Here is a 19,709-nt window from a genome sequence, read left to right on the forward strand (position 1 = left end):
TCACTCATATTCAGCTTCTCTCTTCCATGTGGCAAGGCTATCTGCCTCCTTTATTATATAGAATCATAGAATTGTAGTGTTGGAAAGGGACCCCAAGGGCCATCTAGTCCAACCCCTTGCAGTGCAGGAATCTCAACGAAATCATACATGACAAATGGCCACCCAGCCTTTGCGGATGTGGACAAAATATTGAATATTCATTGAATAGCGACTTGGAGAAACATTGCCCACAGCCTAAAATGCCACCGATAAGGGCATGACTCCATTCACTGATCATGTGAAAAGGTCCTTAAGTATTGTTGAAAACAAGTGGGAAGAACAGCAGGTGGAGCCCAGCTTCCCTTTTAAGCCCTGGGTTAGTTTGCTTTTAATGTCTGTATGAATGGCCTGCGATCACTTGCCCTAGTAGGGAAATCCATGTGTGCCACAATGTGCACGCGGTGCTTCTGTGTGTACAGTTTTGTTCCCTCCATTGAAGCAAATGGAGAATCTGTGGGAGCGACAGATTTGGGGGCCCCTCTTCACATGTCCAGTCTGCATCATGGTTGCTGCTGAAATGGCTGCAGTTGTACAAAACGTTGCTCAAGCAAGCAGCTGGGTGTGGCTGTACATAATTATTCCCAGAGGGTACCAAACCCAGAGATTGCACATGTGAATTGGGCCTTAGCTCCTACATGGGTTTTCTTTCCCTGGATCATACTGATCCAATACTAGCTGTGTTAGGTGTCTGTACAGTTAGTGAGCCTTCTGTTTCTCCCATCTTGAGAATCCAGTTTTGCATCACTTTAAGATTCTCCTTTATTTTTCAAGCTAAATCTTTTCGGGCCAAGTTTTTCCTTCCACGGGCATGGTTTGGAATAGTTCCTGTGGAGAAATGGCATTTCTCACATAGTCTCCCAGAAAAGTCTTTGTGTGGGATGGTAGAGTGCTGACAGCTCCTTGTTACTAATTTCAAACCCCATACCCCCCAAAGTAGTTCTCCATGGGAAGACTAGGGCTGGGCGATGTCAGCTTTTCAACATCATGATGTATCACCAGCCAAACATACATCATGATGTTGAAAAATGGAGGGAGGAACAAACTGCATCGGCCCTGGTTCTGCGAGGGAGTGGTGGTGCCTCAGCTCCCTCAGCCTTGTGGGGTTGGGGTCGATGCAGCTCGTTCCTTCTTCCAGGCGCTGGTGGCGGCGGAGTCAGGCACAGGCAAGCCTCACCCGTGATATACCACCAGGTGAAGATGCCATCGCACTCTGGTCCTCAAACCGGTCCTGGGTGATGTATCAGTACATCGCCCAGGCCTAACCAAGGCCCTCTCATGAAGGACAATATTGCTGAAATCCACTTATAAGGGGGAAGTGATTTAGAGGTAGTGAATAATAAAGTGGGCACATAGACCTAGATAAGTGACAGCTGAACTCCACTTAAATCCTGAATACTTTAAACTTTTTTTTTTTAATTTCCTGATTTGGTTTACATTTAGATTGGCTTTATAGCACTTTTCAGAAGACATTTCTTCTGGAAATGCAAAACAGCAGAGCCGTAAGAAATCTTTTCATTAAAAAAAACCAATAGAGACTGCTCTTTTGATACATTAGTCTGTGCTTCCACTTATTTTCATTTTTAAATACCCAATTTTAACCAGAGTAATTGGTCCTAAAAGCATTAAAATGAATCTGCAAGCAGAAGCACCTTCTAAATGTGACTGTGGGTTGGACCCAGACTTTGATGCAATCTTGTACACCTTTACCTGGGAGTAAGTCCTGTAAGCTTACTTCTGGGAAGACACACATAGGATTGTGCTGCCACTCATGCTTGGAGCAGGTCCATTGAAATCACTGGAACTTACTCTTAAGTCCCATGGATTTAAATGGGTGTCCTCTAGGAAAGTCTCAAGTCTGTATCCAAGCCAACCAAAACAAATTCAGATTCTTATTGTGACAAATGTCTTTTCTTTTTTTAAAAAAATGTAATTTGTACATAAAACCCAGCCAAAATAAGGACAGCAAGATTTGGTGCCTTTTTAACAATATTTTCTCTTTTCCTTTTCTTCCCGTCACCTTTTGCTTTTGTTTTCATGTGTTTTGGTTGTGGCTTATCCTGTATGTTCTCCTCCTCATCCCACCTTTGCCTGTCTACATCCACCATTTCATTTCACCCCATACATCCTTAGCATGGCAAGGCACTGACCTGATGCATAATCACGTCTTGGCTGATGATGACCAATCAAGTCTAGACTCCTTGGGTCGTCGCAGTAGCCTTTCTCGTTTGGAGCCTTCCGACCTCTCTGAAGACTCTGACTATGACAGTATATGGACAGCCCATAGTTACAGAATGGGGTCTACATCTCGTAAGAGCTGTTGCTCATATATCTCTCACCAGAACTAATGCACTTCTGAGCTTTTCTTAACAAATGCTTGTTGTATCACAGCCTGCTTTTCTTAGATGTTTTCTTGCAGTTCCTTGTCTCTTTTAATGTGATATTTTAACAACCTTCGGGGTGGGGGGAAACCAATTTCTGATACTTCAGTCACACCTTGTTGGGATACACTAATAGGATCTCTTTTTTATATAAAGATTGGGAGCATTGATATGTAGCTATGAATGGTCTAGTTTTTGTTTGGTTTTTAAGTTTCGGTGTAGCCATAACACTTATTTCCTTAGCCCCCTTCCCAGCCCCATTTTTACAGCACATGGCTCGTATTCTGTGAAGCAACACTTGTGCCATCTGTATGGAAATCCTTTTAGCCTTACAGTGTTTAGGTTGGTGTGTATTAACAATAAAGCAGGGGAAACCAAACACAACAACTGCATAAATGTACAAGGAAAATCCCAGAGAGGTGTATATGCAGTTAACTCTGTGTATTCGTTTTCGAAGAGCAAGCCAAGTGTGTTACTATCCTGCCTACAGTTCTTAAAAAGCTGGGAGAACCACATATACGTTTAAAAAGTTGAGCAAGCACGGGATGGTTCACAATTGTAAAATACTGTTCTGATAACTATTGGTAAGATGAAGTTCACTGCCACTTTATGCCTACAAGTCAAAGAGTTCTACAGCTAGCTCCACACATCCATCAGGGATTGGATGTGTTTCCTTTAACAGCAGACCCTTCCTTCCCCTATCTTCACAGCAGACCATGTTTGATACTTAAGGGAATTTCAAAAGCAGTTTTCAGCACAGCTGCCTGGTGTGACAAAAAGAATGTCACTGCGCTGAAGGATTCATAAGCTCCTGTGTCTAAAGGTCTCTGGCCTGTGGCTGATAAGTTATAAGGCAATGTTAACCAATACATGTGCAACAGTAAATCATTACTTTCTGCAGTAGGAAGGAATTCCTAAATTTTATTTGACGATAAAAACACTTGCTAAGATCCCTTTTAAAAAATGTCCAGTTTTTGGAAGTGCCATGTCTCTCCCTGTTGACTTTTTGAAGTTCATTCAGCTCTCCAGATCTTGCTTATGTCTGCAATTGCATGTAACTACAGTAGTACCTCGGAAGTTGAACGCCCTGCAACTCAAATGTTTTGGCTCCTGAACGCAGCAAATCTGGAAGTGAGTGTTCTGGTTTGTGAGCGTTCTTTGGAACCCAAGCGTCCGACGCGGCTTCCGATTGGGTGCAGGAGCTTCCTGCAGCCAATCGGAAGCCATGCCTTGGTTTCTGAACATTTTGGAAGTCGAAAACGGACTTCTGGAACGGATTCTGTTTGACTTCCGAGGTATGACTGTATAAGTTTATTAATTTCTTTCATAAGCACACTTTTCATTTGGATTAATAGTACCCAGGGCTTTTTTTCAGCCAGAACTCACCAGAAATCAGTCTCTGTACTTCTCAGGTGGGGGCCATTGCTGTTATAAGAGAGGTGCTCATTCGTGAGTTCCGACACCTCTTTTTCTAGAAAAATAACACTGATAGTACCATTGAATACTTTGAGATACCTTTTTGTATTATAGGAGCCCAATATACTTTTTGGGGAGCTGTGTTTTACAGATAAAATTACTAGGAAATGTAATCTAAAATAAAACAACAAAGAATCAGAATTGCTATTAGAAACTGGCAACTTCTTTCCCCCTAGGATGCTGAAACTACTGTACCCACTGTCCTAACATCATTGTTTGAATAAATTAAACCAAGCATAATGTTCTATTGCTGCTTTCTAGAAACTTAATCATAAATGCTTATGACTCCTCAGATGACAACACACATCTATGCAGGTAATCTTTAGTTTCCACTGCTTAATGACTGAACAGGATACAAAGGGCCTAAGGAACAAACAAACTGACCCAGTAGGTGTAAAATTACTTGCACTTAACTTTAAGCAATTTATGAATAAATGTCCCAAAACTGAAGCACTCAAGAGAGGATTGTTAGCAATGAAATAGCATGGACCTGTTTCAGCTGCACCTAATTCAACTGCTGGGACGCAGGTGGCACTGTGGGTTAAACCACGGAGCCTAGGTCTTGCTGATCAGAAGGTCGGCGGTTCGAATCCCCGCAACAGGGTGAGCTCCTGTTGCTCGGTCCCTGCTCCTGCCAACCTAGCAGTTCGAAAGCACGTCAAAGTGCAAGTAGATAAATAGGTTCCGCTCCGGCAGGAAGGTAAACGGTGTTTCCGTGCGCTGCTCTGGTTTGCCAGAAGAGGCTTAGTCATGCTGGTCACATGACCCAGAAGCTATATGCCGGCTCCCTCGGCCAATAAAGTGAGATGAGCGCCGCTACCCCAGAGTCGGTCACGACTGGACCTAATGGTCAAGGGTCCCTTTACCTTTACCTTAATTCAGCTGCCAGCCGATGGTCCAGTTTTGGCTGGAGAGAGAAAGAGAGAGAGGGGGGGGGGGGTTTGCTTCAGGTCAAATGGCGTGGAAGGCAAGACACTGCCTGCAGTCTGGCCCCACTTAACCAGTAAGCTACCTGCTGCTGCAGCCTTGACTTAATACCAGCATTTCATTGTAGTGCTCCACCTTTGCACATCCCTAAGGCTGCAGAGAGTAACATGAGGAACCATTTGCAGCATAGCAGTGACCCAGAGGCATGAGCCAGGAGCACCAATCTACAGATTGCTGTTGTTTTATGGGTTTTGAGTTACTTTCTAGCTTCTGTTGCGCCCCTGTGGTAGCAACAGGAGGCCTATGCTGCAGTTCCAGCGGTTTATAGGAGTCGGCTCAAGTTTTGAGTAGGGAAATAGCAGGGGTGGGTTTTCTTAGCACACTACATTCAGAACATCTTCCTTTTCAAAATGTGCCCCCCGCTGGAATGTTTTCCTTCCTTGGGGAAAAGTATATAGGGTACTCATGCACATATACCGCAAGTGCAGAAGCAGCTGGAAGGAGGCAGCTTGAGTCAAAATGGCAAGGCCTCTGTTGCCCTTCATAAAAACAAAAAAGGGAAACCAGGAAACTGTTCAAACATGTCTGCTTCATAAAGCCTAATTTGACCCTGAGAATTCTCAAAGCTCAGTTTAAAAGCAAAACAAAACAGACAACATTGAAGGCATAAATTTAAGCAATCGTGTTCTGGATTTTAGACAATAGATGTTTCTTACAGTGGCTGAAAGCTTTTTAATTGATTCTGTTGCTCTCAAGATAATGTATTATGGATATGGTATACCATGGTTTCCTTGGAACTCCCCCCATCCCTTCTCAGAATTATGTTTAACTAATTTTGAATATCCAAAGCTCTGAAAAAATTGCCACCATTAATTATTACAAGAGCTGCGAACCATCAGAACAATGGAGTCTTTTTACGGTAATTTTCTTTGGTTTAACCATGCCATTAAAAGGTCCTTATCAGTGTTCTCACTGTGGCAGACTGCTGGCTTTTGTGAATGGAACAGAAGTGTTAATGCAACCAGCATTAAAATATAATTATAATAATAATAATCCAGTGTTAAAATGGTGTTATTCAGCCCAAAGTTTTAGTGTTTTATTTTTGTGAAACTTAAATGATATTAATAATGGTACCTAATGTTATACAATCTGTAAGATAAGTGTGTACAGTTAGTATTAAAATGAAGGCGTACAGAATTTGAATTAGAATGTTAGGTGTGAGCCATTGTCAGTCCCTTTCACACAGCTTAAATGATACTGCCATTCAATAAGTATTTGCTATAAGGTGACAGTAAGCTATTATTAATTGTGTGTTTTGCATAAATCATGCCAAAACACAATAAAATGTGTATATAGTGATGTTTTAAAAAAGAACAAATATATATATTGTTCATTTCATTTGTGAATGGGAGAAGCCATCTTTAGTAAATTACTGACTTTTGAAGACAATTATAATAGATGTATATCTGAATGTGCATTGTATTGTACAGTTTGCATTTTCTTGTTTGTGGTGGCATATAACAACTGCGTGTTTTCTTTTTGTTTTTTTTTAAAAAAAGGTTTCTGTTATGTACAGTTGAAATAAATTTTGCATTTACTAGCCTATGCCTTTAATATTAAAATTATTATGCTCTGAAAAGGGCAGCTTTTTATAATTTCTTTTTAAAAATATTCCTTTTGGATGTAGTCAAGCAATACGGAAGCCAAGCACTAAACTAAAAGTGTTTCATTTAGGGCCTGGGTGTGTGTATATATAACACCTTTTGTGCTCTGATGAATTATTTCACACAGATTTTGCTTTATATAGGGTTTTAGCTTTCTAAAAACAAAAACAACCACCCTGTAAAGTTCTAAATTTCCAGTTAGTTGCTATTTATATAGAACATGGCTCTGGTACTACTGTAGTTGCGTTTCATTGTGTGCAGTGGGCGACCTCAGATTGTGGGTGTTCATCTGCATCAAATGTGTCTTTCTAGATTAGATGGGAAAGGGATGTGCACCCAAAACATCAGCTGTGTATGCAGATTTTATTTGCTGGATCAGGGTACACATGATTCAATACATTTAATATGGTAGTGTTACTCCTCTGGTATTTGGCAGGGAGCATGCTTAAATGACTTTAAAAAAAATAGTGAGAAATGTCTCAGATGTTTTCAGGGTATATGTTTACATATTTGGATCTCTGTTGTGTAGGCTGATCAATAGTATAAATACAGCAGATCCAGTGGGGCATCCCAGGTGAGTGAGGGACCTTTCTGATGTGGCGGTGCTCTGGTACCCATGAGAAGTGACTAGATTTGGATGGAGCATATATCCATCAACTGGCTCTTGAGAGCCACAGAATTTTCACCGAGGTACCTGGATTTTCAAAGAGTAAATGTTTGTGATGTTGTTGTTCTTAAACATTGTCATTGTGTGAACTAAGTAAAATACTGGAAAAGGTCCTGCTATGTAAATATTTGTATTGTTACTGCTATGTTGGCAATTCATCTGAACTAATCACGACTGCTTTTTTCCCTACTGAGCATCCATATCAGTTAGGGATATATGAGCAGGTCTCTTTCTGAAGTAAGTATTGCTGTGTCATTCCTTAAAACTCCAAAAAAAAAAAAATGGGAAACAATGTGCACTTTCCTCTGACTTCCTTTGTCAAAATACAGGAGCTAATACTGTAACTTTGTAACATTGGAGTTTGGTGTCTCTTAAGACTGCAATCTTGTATATACTTACTTAGGAATTAAGTCTCATTGGATGGCAAAATTTTCTTCTGAGTAAACATGCATAGGATCAGGCTGTAAGGCTGTTTTAACAGATTTTTATTTCAGTAGTTCCCTGAAATATTTTATTGACTTGGTTAGTATGCAATGCTAAGCCATGGTTTATTAAATCACATTTTTCTATTGTCCAAACAATAGAATCTTAACCTTGGTTTTTTAACAATCCTAACCTTGGTTTGTTAATCATGAACAAGCCATGCTCATGAGGCTTGATTTATTATTGGTTTATAAACCTTGGTTGATATTAACCATGGTTTAGCATTACGTGTGAACTCAGACTTTGAGGTTTTTTATGTTCATCACTTGTTCTTGGTAATAAAGAATATTGGTCATTGTCTGTGAAGTAAAATGATTTATGACATGCTTGTTTAGCTACATAAATTTTCAGTGCATTTCCATATGCAAATATTGACAGTATAAAACTGAAGGATAATAGGATGTGTGGTAAGGTGGGAGCAACAGCTAAAGGAATAAAATGCAGAAAAGTGTTATGTAAACACCTAATGTTGAAAACAGAGATAAAGAAATTTTATTTAGAAGTGAACATGAAGCTTAATTGTAACAGTAATCCATGGTAATGGCCTTAAAATAAAACACAATTAAATATTTTCCCTTTATTAGTTTGAATATTGCAAAGCATAAACAACTGACTTCATAAATACAAGGTCTCAAATCCGAAGTTATTCTTTTGTTAATGTAAACATCAGTGATTTTCTGCAGCACCTCACATCATGATCCACACTACTTCCAAGAGTCCCCCATCTGCCAATAGCATTTATTGGGTTGGGCAGGTAGGGGTCTGTAGTGGGAGAAGGGGAATTCCTGCGCCATGAACTGTGTTCCTATCAGGGAAGGAAAACTAAGATCCAAGCCAATGAAATGTGCTGCTAATGGTTGACTTAACTAATTAATATTTTGCCAGGTGACACTTGCCAGTCAATTTTCACTCTGAAATGCAACACTTGTAGGTTTTTGGCTAAAGGTATTCAGAAGCAGACTTTCAATATGAGCGGTACTGTTGTGTATATTGTTTTAGTTCCAAAAGTATACCCAAATGCTTCATCAGCTTTGTATTGTGCTAGGGAAATCCAATTAACTTAAGTAAACACAGTTAAAACACTTCAGATGTTTTCCAGTTAAGCTGTCAGGCTGTGATCCAGAATGAATGGTAGGATTAGAATTTTTTTCCTACTCAGTGCTGCAAGAATCTACAGCTTGTTGAGTTTCGTGAAAAAAATTGAGCAGGGGCTTTTTAAAGCATATAATTCATAATTACCTTTTAAATATATGCCCTCTCGTCCTTCTGTTTTAAAAAAGTGAATACAGGTGATCTGCTATATAAAAATATATTATCCTTTCCTCATCTTGTGGTCTCTTCATTTCTTGAGACCATTTTCATGAAAAGACAAGATAGAAACCTGTACAAGGTGTGTTTCTTTACAACTGTAAATAATGTGTTACATAGCTTACTGGAATAAGTGAACAATTGTTAGCTTGTCTACCTTGTTTATTGATTTGGTTTAAGCTCCTATGTGTAGTCCAAAATGTTTTGTTTTATAATCACTTCTCTCATCCTTGTATTTTAAAAGGTTTTATTGTTTATGTGTCATTTACTCAGATCAGGACACAACAGTCTTCTATCTCAACCATGAGTTCAAACTGAATGAGCAGAATTGTCAAACTAAACTGAAAATTATTTTTTTTTACTCTGGGTGAGTTTATATAATCATTTATGACAGGAGGTATATGTTTCACCATGGTTAAATATAGTTCGTCTTCAGTGGTGGAGGGATTTCCGGAGCACATTACTCATCCCACTTGCTCTGAAGGTGGCTCTATTCAAGTCCTTCTTGGCCCTTCTGATAGGGGGAGACTTCCAAGTTCTTTCTCTCTCTGTTCTGAGTAAACAAGGTTGGTGCACTAGCATTGCTGTGGGGCCAAACAGACTGCTGGCGCTCCTTTTTTTATTGTCTCCTTCCCTCCTTGAGTTTTAGAGTCTGATCAGGAAGGGAGCCAACACACAGCTTCACCTTTAGAAGGTACTTAGAAGAAGAAGAAAAAGTGAGGAGCAAAGGTCATGCTGATAATGTTTCAACACCCACCAGTCTAGGAACAGGATGCTTTATTGGCTACCCATAAATAGGTGGTTAGCCCCTGGGGTACTAGTAACTAGCAGGAATGGGGACACCACCAACATAGGATGGATAAGACCTACACCCTCTCCCGTCCAGCATAGTGGGTGTGGGTGTTCACCCAGAGGTTTTTAATTTGATTTGCACTTTGGTGGTCAGATATACTAGTACTGGCCTCCATGAGAATAGAGAGAAAGCAGAAAGCCAAATGCCCTGACCCCACAAATTACCCGCCAATCCTGCCACCCACCTTCACCCTAAGGCATAGGGCTGGGAAGGAGAAACATGAAAAGCAGGCTCTTAAAATGTAGACAAATTTCAGCATTTACTAGGTGAAAACTCCTCAGCATGTTTGGAACAGGAATTTCCACCCATCATTCATACACTTTATTTTTATTATTCTTATTATTATGGGGGGAATATTAAGTTTCTAAGACTGGTTTTCAGAAGGTGGGTCGGTTGTGTTTGGACACCCCCTAACCTAACATGCTCACTTAGATTGCTTGCTCCTCCCTTCCCATTTTTGGATTACGGGTGTCCCTTACAAGCCTCACAGCAAGAATATTTGACCACTAAACAATTTGAGAACAAGTTCATGAACACTATTGGAAGGAACAGCCAACTCCAGTTACAGTTCTCTTCCAACCAGTGTAGAGGAGCAACAGGAGGATGCTCTCCATACAATCCCAGGCCATTTGTCCTTGTGGAACAAGGATTCATTCAATACTTTCATCAAGTCTTGAAAAATAATGTTATTGTTGTATTAGTTGACCTTGGGTGTTAATCTTATAATTGTCAAACTTTACAAAGCTTGTCAAATGCCACATATTCCAATGGGGGAAGCCAGTCAAAATGGCAATTTGTTGACCTTCACAGAATCTCATGGATGTGTATACATTCCCATTCACTACCATTACTGCAGATTCCCAAGTTCCATAAACAGGAATGAACTCTTTCCATACAAGACCCTCCCAGTTAGCTTCTCATCGGCTCTTGGTTTTTGCCCATACTCATAATGTTTCTGATTCCCAACTATTCACGTTTAACCAAATGGCTACCAGTATTGTAACACCTTGGCAGTGTAGGTGAGTTTCAAATATTTTGTAAAATAATCTTATTGTGAGCAAAAAGTTGGAGCTTGTCAGAGGCAAGGGAAACTTCCTTCAGAAAATGGAGTCTCCAGATGAAAAAAACAACATACACTTTAGCAAAAGAAATGCAAGCAGATGATAAGGAAAGCAAAACAATAATTTGAAGAGCACATCACTAAAAACATTAAGACCACCACCTCCAATAATAATAATAAAATAATAATAAATCCTTAGATATATTAGAAGCAAGAAAGGGGCTAGCACGATCATATATGTGCTAAATGAGGAAAAGCAAATAGCAGAGAGGCTAACTGAATTATTTGAATCTGTCTTCATTGTGGAAGATGAAGGCAAGATCCCTGTTCCTAAACTAACTTTCTCAGAAAGGGAGACTGGGGCAATTAGTGGTGCCAGGAGATTACGTTCTGTGCCTAATGACAAATTAAAAATGAACAAATCAATGGGTCCAGATGGAATCCACCCAGAGTTCTTGAACTCAAATGTAAAAACTTTAAATTAAAATTTGTAACTTGTCCCTAACTGGAAAGTGCCAATGTAACAGCAGTTTTTAGATCCTATGGGAATCTGGGGAATTATAGGCCAGTTAGCATTTGTTCTGATGGTAGAAAGCATTCTTAAAGATATAATTGCCACACATGTAGAAGAACAAATCTTGCTGAAGAAGAACCAGCATGGCTTCCACAAGGGTAAGTTCTGTCTAACCAATTTTCAGAGTTGAGTGTCAGTAAGCATATGGATGGGGTAATCCAGTACACATTGTGTAGTTGGACTATCAAAATGTTAATAAAATTCCTAAAGACTCCTGTAAGGTTAGCAGTCACAGGATAAACAGACAGATCCTCTGATTAAAGGATAACTGATTAAAGAACAGGAAATGGAGAGTAGGGATAAATTGATTCTCACAATGGAGGGGTGTAAAAAGTGAGACCTCCCAATGGTTAGTGTTGGGACCTGTGCTTTTTAACTTGTTCGTAGATGACCTGGAGTTAGGGGTGAGCAGTGAGATGGCGAAGTTTGCTGATGACACCAAATTGTTCAGGGTGGTAAGTACAAAAAGCGATTGCAGGCTGCTCCAAAAGGATTTCTCCAAACTGAATGAAATGGCATATGCAATCCGATGTAGGCAAGTGTAAATTGATGCACATTGGGGTAAAAAATTCTAACTTCATATATATGTTAAGCGGAATGTGAGTTAAGCGGTTATTGTGCATAACAACTGACCATTGTGCACATTCACTAGGCATCATGGAGAATGTGCACATAATTCTTTCATGAGGAGGAGATGGTACACATTTCTCAGTCAATATATCTAACCTCCAATAGGCCTTGGGAAATGTGCATATTTTGGTAGAATTTTGTACGTTCCTCAGGCAGGTTTTGGATTATGCCTGACTGCTGTTTTCCTGACCTGAATCAGAGGTACTTTACACTCTTTCTCTCCCAGCTCTTTTCCCATGATGATTGACCTCATGCTGCTATTAAGCTTTTTCCTAAGTTTAATAGACATACTTGAGGGCAATTTCCATCATAATCATGGCTGGTTTAAACTTTCCCTCTCCTTGCAGCCCCCCTTGTGCTGCTCAGCTGACTGGTGAGCAGCTGAGAGGTGAAAAGGGGGCTGGACAACAGAAAAAAATTGATATTTTCCTGCCCCCCTGTCTTTCTGCTACTTGCCTGATCAGTATGATGTGGGCCATGTAAGTACTGACAGTGGTCTAGAAGCAGCTGACTGCACTTGTAAACAAGAAACAGGGGGAAAATGTGCATGTTTCTTAGATTATATGCATACTGACCAGAGAATGTGCATGTTGGTTGGACAATGTACAAGATTCAGCTGAGATATGCACATACCCCAAGGTCTGTTGAGTATGCATATTAGCCAGAGAACATACAAAATTCAGTCAATATATGAACTTTCTCAAAGGCCTGTTGAAGATTATGTATACTGACTGGGCAAAGTACACAATTCCTTCTTCATGTAAGGATCCATGTACTTATTCTCCTTGAGGCCTGGGGAATGTTCTTGTCTTTCCTATCTGTTCTTTGCTTCATTATCATTAGTACTGGAATTGACAGAAACACGCCTTATACCGAGCCAGACAATTGGCCCGTTTAGCTGAGTAATGCATATGGATCGACAAGGTGCTTTGTAAGTGGAAGCATTGCCATTACAAGGGTCTCTTGTCGCTACCTCTTGCAGCAGTGCTGTCATCTCCCCTCAAAGTTTGTCATATTTAAAGACAAGCCAGAATGCCTGGAAGTAGACACTTGTCCTCCTAGATGGAAGGATGTATTCAACGCTGCATGAATGGAGTTCCACTTCTCATCTCCCCTCCCTCTGCATCTCCAAAATCTCCCATCACTATGTAGCATATTTTGCAGGTGTGCAGGGGAGCGGAGGAGGAAGTTTCATTGCACATGCAGAAGCCTGGCGAGTGGAACAGCAGTGTTGGCTACATCCCTGAGGATGTAAACATGTTCTTGACACCAGTCTAGAGAACTTTGGCTGATGCTACTTTGGTGTATTTGTGTGGAGGTTGTCAAGCAAAGCTCTGATTTCAACCCTTTCACATGTCTGTCTCCCAGTAAATTCACCCACGTTGCCATGTCATGAAGTGTGCTGTTCTAATGGTTTGACTGGGACTTCCTATTGATGTGCAGGCATCTTTTGTGATTATTTACTTTGACATATCTTCAGATGAACTTCTTCAAATGGTTTATACCTTTCAGTGTTCCATAGTTTGGTTTTAAATCTACAGATCAGAAAGTTTTATCTTTAATCATGGTTAATCCTTTATTCTTTTCTCACTCTCTTTTCACCAGCTATTTTCTTGATTTTATGCATTATTTATCTAAAGTATATCAATCAGCAAAGCAAGCCCCTCTGAATTTGTTATTGGAGTGCCAGTTGAGATGTGAATAAAATAACGATTGCCATGTGTGTGTGTCCTGTGTTCTGTATTTCCTAAGTAATGAGATTGTTAGTGCAAACTGCAATAGTTTTTAACCTTGATACGATATTAGTTTTATTTTTACCACAGTTTTAAAGACCATTGAACATGTCATTTTGCAAAGCACATCTATAGGTATTTGTAAATCAAACCAAAAGATTTATAGTATCTTACTTAAAGACAAGGAGTTTGCAAATTGGGCTTGAGTCCCACTGAAATCAAGGGGTGGGCTTCGTTGATCTTGCTGTTTTTAATTGCAAGCAAACTCAAATTATGCAAGAATGTAAAAATCATAACATTATGCAACACATTTTGTGTGTGTGTGTGCAAATGTTTCTTAATTTATATATGTTCCAATTTTATACTTGTCATGGTGCAGAATTTGGATTACCCAGTTATAAAAATTAAGTTATTTTGGTCCCAGGTACATGCATGCAGGTCATACAGGATTACCTCTAGAATTGCAACCTGGAAAAATCTCCTATTTATTTATTTACTTGATTTTTAATTTCAAGGAACAAAACACCCCCATATAAGGAATAGAGCTTCTCTTACAGAGATGAAAGAAAAAGAGCAGCTGGTGGTTGTAATTTTAGACATATTCATGCCTTACTTTGGTAACACAGCACTGTGAAGTATATTTACAAATCCAATTAAATTTAAGTTAAACAAGAACATTCACTTATTTTATAAATGATGAAGAGCCTGCAGGAGTAAATCACATGCTTTTTTAATGCAGGAAGCCAGAAGCCGTGATGTGGAAATATTGGGGAGCGGGAGGCAAAACAGGAAAGTCTCTCAACTTCCTTACTTGCAAAATACTAATTGTATATTGGCTTATGATTAATGTAGAATGCACACTTGAAAATCAACATTGGGGAAACCTTTAAAACAGCACTTTCAGTGGCTCTATCATAAGGTTACCAGATTTTTTTCAATGAATCTGGGGACACTTTTCAACTTCAGTAGGAATGATAGGATTTTGTCAGTGAAAATCACTCCCTTTTAAAGCTGCTGTTTGCTTTGGGATGAAATCCTTTATTAACACAAATGAATATATCCTTTCAATGCAAATAGCTTCAAATGAGCAAGTTCCATGAGGACCACTGCAAGGGAGGAAAGGGTTAAATGTCCCCTCCAGTCTCCCCCAGCAGCTGCTATTTGTATTTGTAATTTTTTTTTAAGTGCAGAATTTTATAACATGGGCGGCTTGGGCTTGATTTCTTGATGTTGCTGGATATTGTTTTTCAAAACTCTTCTTCAATTATTAACAGTCTACCTGTTTGTTGCAAAAGTTTATCTTTAGTTTGCTTCTGTTTTAATGTAATTCTAAACATGTATGTGTTCCTGCTGGTTGTTTACACATTTCTGTATATTCTGTATGATGCAAATTTGCAGCATAGATGGCTTTCTTGTATTGGCTTCTGGGAAACAGAAGAACTTAAGTTCTGTTGGGTTAATCAAAGCATTTGTATTAACAGAAGAAAATCAACACAACATGGGCTCATTTACAAGTCACTACCACTTGCTCACTACTTCCTGGCTTGTAAATACAAGTTAGGAACATTCACTTCAATGGGCATAAATTAATTTCAATATTGAAAAGTTGTGGTCATTTTGTGAAATGAGCTGTAGGTCAATCAGTAGATTTCCATCCCAAGCCTTTGCTAATTGAATTGTCTGTGGGATCTCTAGATAAACCTTTCGGATTTATGTAATTAAAATGTTTTGAAATGATTGGTGGGTTTTTTGTGGTTTTTCTAGACCAAAAGTGTGGAAGTGTCTTTGTTTTCCCCTTCTCGTATACAGAGCTTTGATGTGCCTTCATTTCAGCCCATTCCGTCACTACAAAACCATGCTTTTTCTTGCCATGCAACTGCATGTTTTTTAAGAAGATACAAGTCTTGGATGGTTTTAATATCCTAAACATTTAACAAAGTTGTTTTGAGACACAAGGACTGTGCTTCTAAGTGTGCATTATTATTGGGAAATAAGTGGGAAATAAGTGATAGCAGGTCAAGCTGAAGGTTGTGTTTAGATTGTTATTTAGTATGTAAATAAATTAGAGCTGAGAAGCGGATCTGGCCTATTGTGTAGTCATGTTTGCTAGAATCTGTTCATGACATTCTGTGATAGTTGCCTTACCATGTATCAAAAAACATTTAGTAACTTAACCGTTTTTGATGCCATCCATAAGGCTTACATTCCTTCCACTTCCCTTTCCCTCTCCGTTTATTGTAACATCCATGAAATCAAAGCATTACTTGTTGAAATAAGTTGTGCTTCAGATCTCATACATTCTAAAATGATAGTTACCTAATTTCCAAGGGACTGAACTGATAGTTTGGATTTAGGTTTTTAATTTATGTCAGGGAGCTACTGATAAAAATGTTTGGAAATAAATAGCCATTCCTTACCACACACAAAGGGATAACAGTGTTTCCATGTCATCAATTTCAGTGTCATTATTGCAATAGCATCCTTTATTTCAGTACAGTAACAAGAAATTACTTGATTTACACTGTACTTAAAAAGTTAATGATGTGTCATCGTTGTGTGCAAAGAATAGCACAATTCATTCAGTGTTGCCTCTTTTTACGACATGGTGGTTTTTTATGGTGTTTATTCTTTTAAAATTAGTTGCAGTGATGTGTCAACGATATTTCTTGTGCCTAATTGTTCTGGGTAATGATGAAGTACTCCTTGTTTAAAAGAACATCTATTTTTATGTTACCTTGCCTTGTCCTTTGATTTCACTTCTTAAAGTTCTTGAGTTCGAGCAAGTTAGACGGAAAACACTTGTTTTGTATCTTCTTTTTTCTACGTTTGCAGCATAAAAGATGTGGTTTTGATCCTATTTTCAGAACAACTCCTGTGTGTAAGTGGCTTATTAAGATTTCTGTACCATAGGTTTTCGGTTTAACTAGTGACCATTTGCCAAATGGGAACTTGCCACCTGGTAAACTGGTATCATCCTGTCAGGTTGTAAGGAGGCTTTGACTACACATTTGGTACAGATAAGTGATAAACAATTCTCAATATAGGCTTTGTGGTGGTGTGTTTCTTTAGCTGTTGTGGCAGAAATATTTTCCTCTACACCTCTTGTATGGTTGTTCCTTTGTATCTACTCCTTATTTGTGTTTAGTACTGAGAATATTGTCAAGAATGTGTTTTCCCCCTTGATCCTAAATTTTATAGTGACAAATAAGAGAAGAAGCAGTCTTTATATTATGTGACTCAGGACAAATAGATTTTGAAAGTGAAGGCTAATACTTTGAATTATGCTGAGCAATAGAGTGGAGCATCATTACAATTTTTCTTCTAATGACCAACCAGTTTTAGAGCCAGGCTACTCCATTGAAGCAGTTGCAATTCCTAAATATTTTTTCATAAGTGCCTCTTTTATTAGGTGTATTATATAGTCAGGCTATCACAACCACCCAAGGTATTTTCATATGGCGTGCTTTTGCAGTATCTACAGAAATTTCAATTATATTAGTGAAAATTCATTATTCCCTGATTAAGTTACTGGCGAAAGATCATTATTGCCTGATTATGTTACTAGGCTCTCTATATATTTTCTTAGATTTAACTAGGCAGTGCTAATCTAAACTGCTCATAGCTGGAAAAACATAAGTGGCAAATTTGTTGGTCAGTCTCACATAAACTAGTGTGAATACACCTATGGTAGTAATTGGCATACGCCCCCCTTCCAAAAAAGAGAACTAGATATGATATGTCCCCATGTCCAGTATTTCAAATAGCTGCTATGTATAAACAATCCTGCAGTTTTTAGAAACTTATTCTTTCATATGCTTTTAATAGTGCCTGGATGTTTATCTTTTAATTCTATTATTTTGCATTAGGCTCCCGTAAAGAATCTGCTCCCCAAGTACTGCTTCCAGAGGAGGAGAAAATTATTGTAGAAGAAACAAAAAGTAATGGTCAGACTGTGATAGAAGAAAAGTAAGATTTTTAAAATTTGTTTTAGCAAAATGATGGCTTTTAAGCAGTCCGCGTTCTTGAGCATAGGAAGTTTTTGTGTGATAACTTGAGCTGCATATAAACTTGTTCCTTATATACTCACTGGCTTTATATTTAAGCAGATGAATATCCTACTGGAGTTCATTGCTGACTTGCGTATAAATGTGCACTGCCGTTCCTCTCTAGCCCATTAAGACTAATATCAACAATCTTCGGTTCTCTAACTTTTCTCTTTGCATCTTTCTCCCTTCATCCTTGTACCAGCTGGGAATTGATCAGTTTTGTGGGTAAGGTGGCATTCTTGAGTGCTCCGGGATTTCTGCTCTTATTGATACATAGAATCACTACTAGGTGCCTTTTTTTTGTACCGGTTGACGTTATTGTTTCCGTTTTAAAATGTGCAGTTAAGAGTTGCTTCATCTCAAAGCCCATTAAAACAAAGAGGATTTGCAGATGAACAGCATCTGCTATAGCAGATTGCTCCCTAACCAAGCAAAGTGATTTTATGCTGCCTAGTTGTATAACCTCTATTCCAAGAAAGGCTAAATTAAGAATATGCCAGAAAAGACCAAGAGATACTGCGGAGGAATACGTTGGCCATTTTTGTTTCACCTTAAAAATTGTATGGCTTCTCATTTAAATGTGTATTGATAGTTCTTGATATGATTTTTATATTTACTTTAACGTAATATATTTACAAAGTATTCTATCTTAATTTTCTGTTTTAGAAGTCTTGTTGACACAGTATATGCATTAAAGGATGAAGTTCAGGAATTAAGACAGGTTGGTAAAAGATATATATCCCACCCTTTATCAAGACAGACTAGGAGGGGGCAGAATGCTGTGGTTTAGGCCATTTAAGATTTCAAAGAGTTAGCAATAGAATCAGTAAGCCCCAGGAGCAATGCTGTTTCATAGCATCAATGCTGGAGTGGAGGTTGAAGGAGGAGCATTAACTTTCTGCTCCTGCACCATGGGCTATATGGCAAATGTCTGAAGAGTGTGCTCTGCCTCCTTTAGATCTGTCTATCAGGTGTCAAGGTGGGCCAACAATCTACATATCCTCCTTACTTTGCTGATTACTGCTATCACTGTTACTAATGTGGGGTCAGCATTACTCCATGCAGCTCCCTGCTTCTTCACTGCGGGTCCTTCCTTGTGGCATATAGGCACTAGGCCTTTGCACTTTGCTCTCCTATGACCTGATGGCAATGTAATACCTAGTGAACTAATTGTGAAAAGCCGAGTCATACTGTGGAAATGCATAAGCCCTATCGAGAAACAGTGAACGTGAAGCTGTGTCGCAACTCCCCTTACCCCCATCATCAGCTATAAACACATGGCCTTCTCTTTGCTTTTGATGCTTACTAACTGTTGCAGCATTTAAGCAGATGTATTATTGTAAACAGTTCGTGAAAATGAAAGCCATATAATACAAGCCCCGGAAAGCTATTCCCAAGTAATGCAGATGCGGAAATGTATGCTGGGCACATGTCGAGAACGTTGGCTAGTCTCTGCCCTTTTGCTCTCAGTGTTCCAAGTTTCCAAAGTGAAATATATCCCTAAATATCAGGATTTCTTGGTCAGAGACTAAAAGGAATAAAATGAATCTTTCAGTAGCGTTAAGTAATCATGCTGTCAGCTCAAGGATTTCTGCTTTCCCTGTCTCCTTACCCCCTATTCTGTGCACAGCCCATGCCCTTCCTAGATCAGCTCTGAAGCATTTGGGGAACAGATTTAGGGGGCGCACAGGGGTAGTAGAGGTGGGAAAGTCTCGTTGTGCAAGTGGAAATTCTTGTGATGACAGGACAGATGACTTCCTCCTACATTTCAGCATTACGTTGTACAAGATTATTATTTTTGGAGATAGGTTAAGTTTCGAGTACTGCCATGATTTTAATCTTTTGCGGAGTTCCCCCCGTTAGTAAAGGGG

General features: G+C 39.1%; 1 protein-coding gene and 1 long non-coding RNA gene across 7 annotated transcripts in view; one reads left to right on the plus strand and one right to left on the minus strand.

Annotated features, from left to right (window-relative positions):
• ARHGEF7 (Rho guanine nucleotide exchange factor 7) overlaps window positions 1-19,709 on the plus strand; it is an 84,496-nt gene that overhangs the window by 62,077 nt on the left and 2,710 nt on the right. For 2 of the 6 annotated variants that reach the window (XM_083610606.1, XM_083610610.1), the window contains exons 19-21: window positions 2,170-2,346; window positions 17,659-17,758; window positions 18,505-18,559. In XM_083610606.1, coding sequence (XP_083466732.1) covers window positions 2,170-2,346; window positions 17,659-17,758; window positions 18,505-18,559 — 332 coding nt within the window. Of the gene's footprint in view, window positions 1-2,169; window positions 2,347-9,215; window positions 9,776-17,658; window positions 17,759-18,504; window positions 18,560-19,709 lie in introns of those variants that run through there. The other 4 variants (XM_083610607.1, XM_083610611.1, XM_083610608.1 and 1 more) reach the window with 3 other exon arrangements.
• On the minus strand, window positions 10,202-17,652 carry LOC310761330. The gene is made up of 2 exons (XR_014547392.1): window positions 16,941-17,652; window positions 10,202-16,908 (listed from the first exon to the last, which is right to left on the minus strand). It is a non-coding gene; the product is annotated as an uncharacterized lncRNA (long non-coding RNA).

Source organism: Podarcis filfolensis (assembly GCF_964270895.1).
Source record: "Podarcis filfolensis genome assembly, chromosome: 4".
In the NCBI taxonomy this organism is placed as follows: Eukaryota; Metazoa; Chordata; class Lepidosauria; order Squamata; family Lacertidae; genus Podarcis; species Podarcis filfolensis.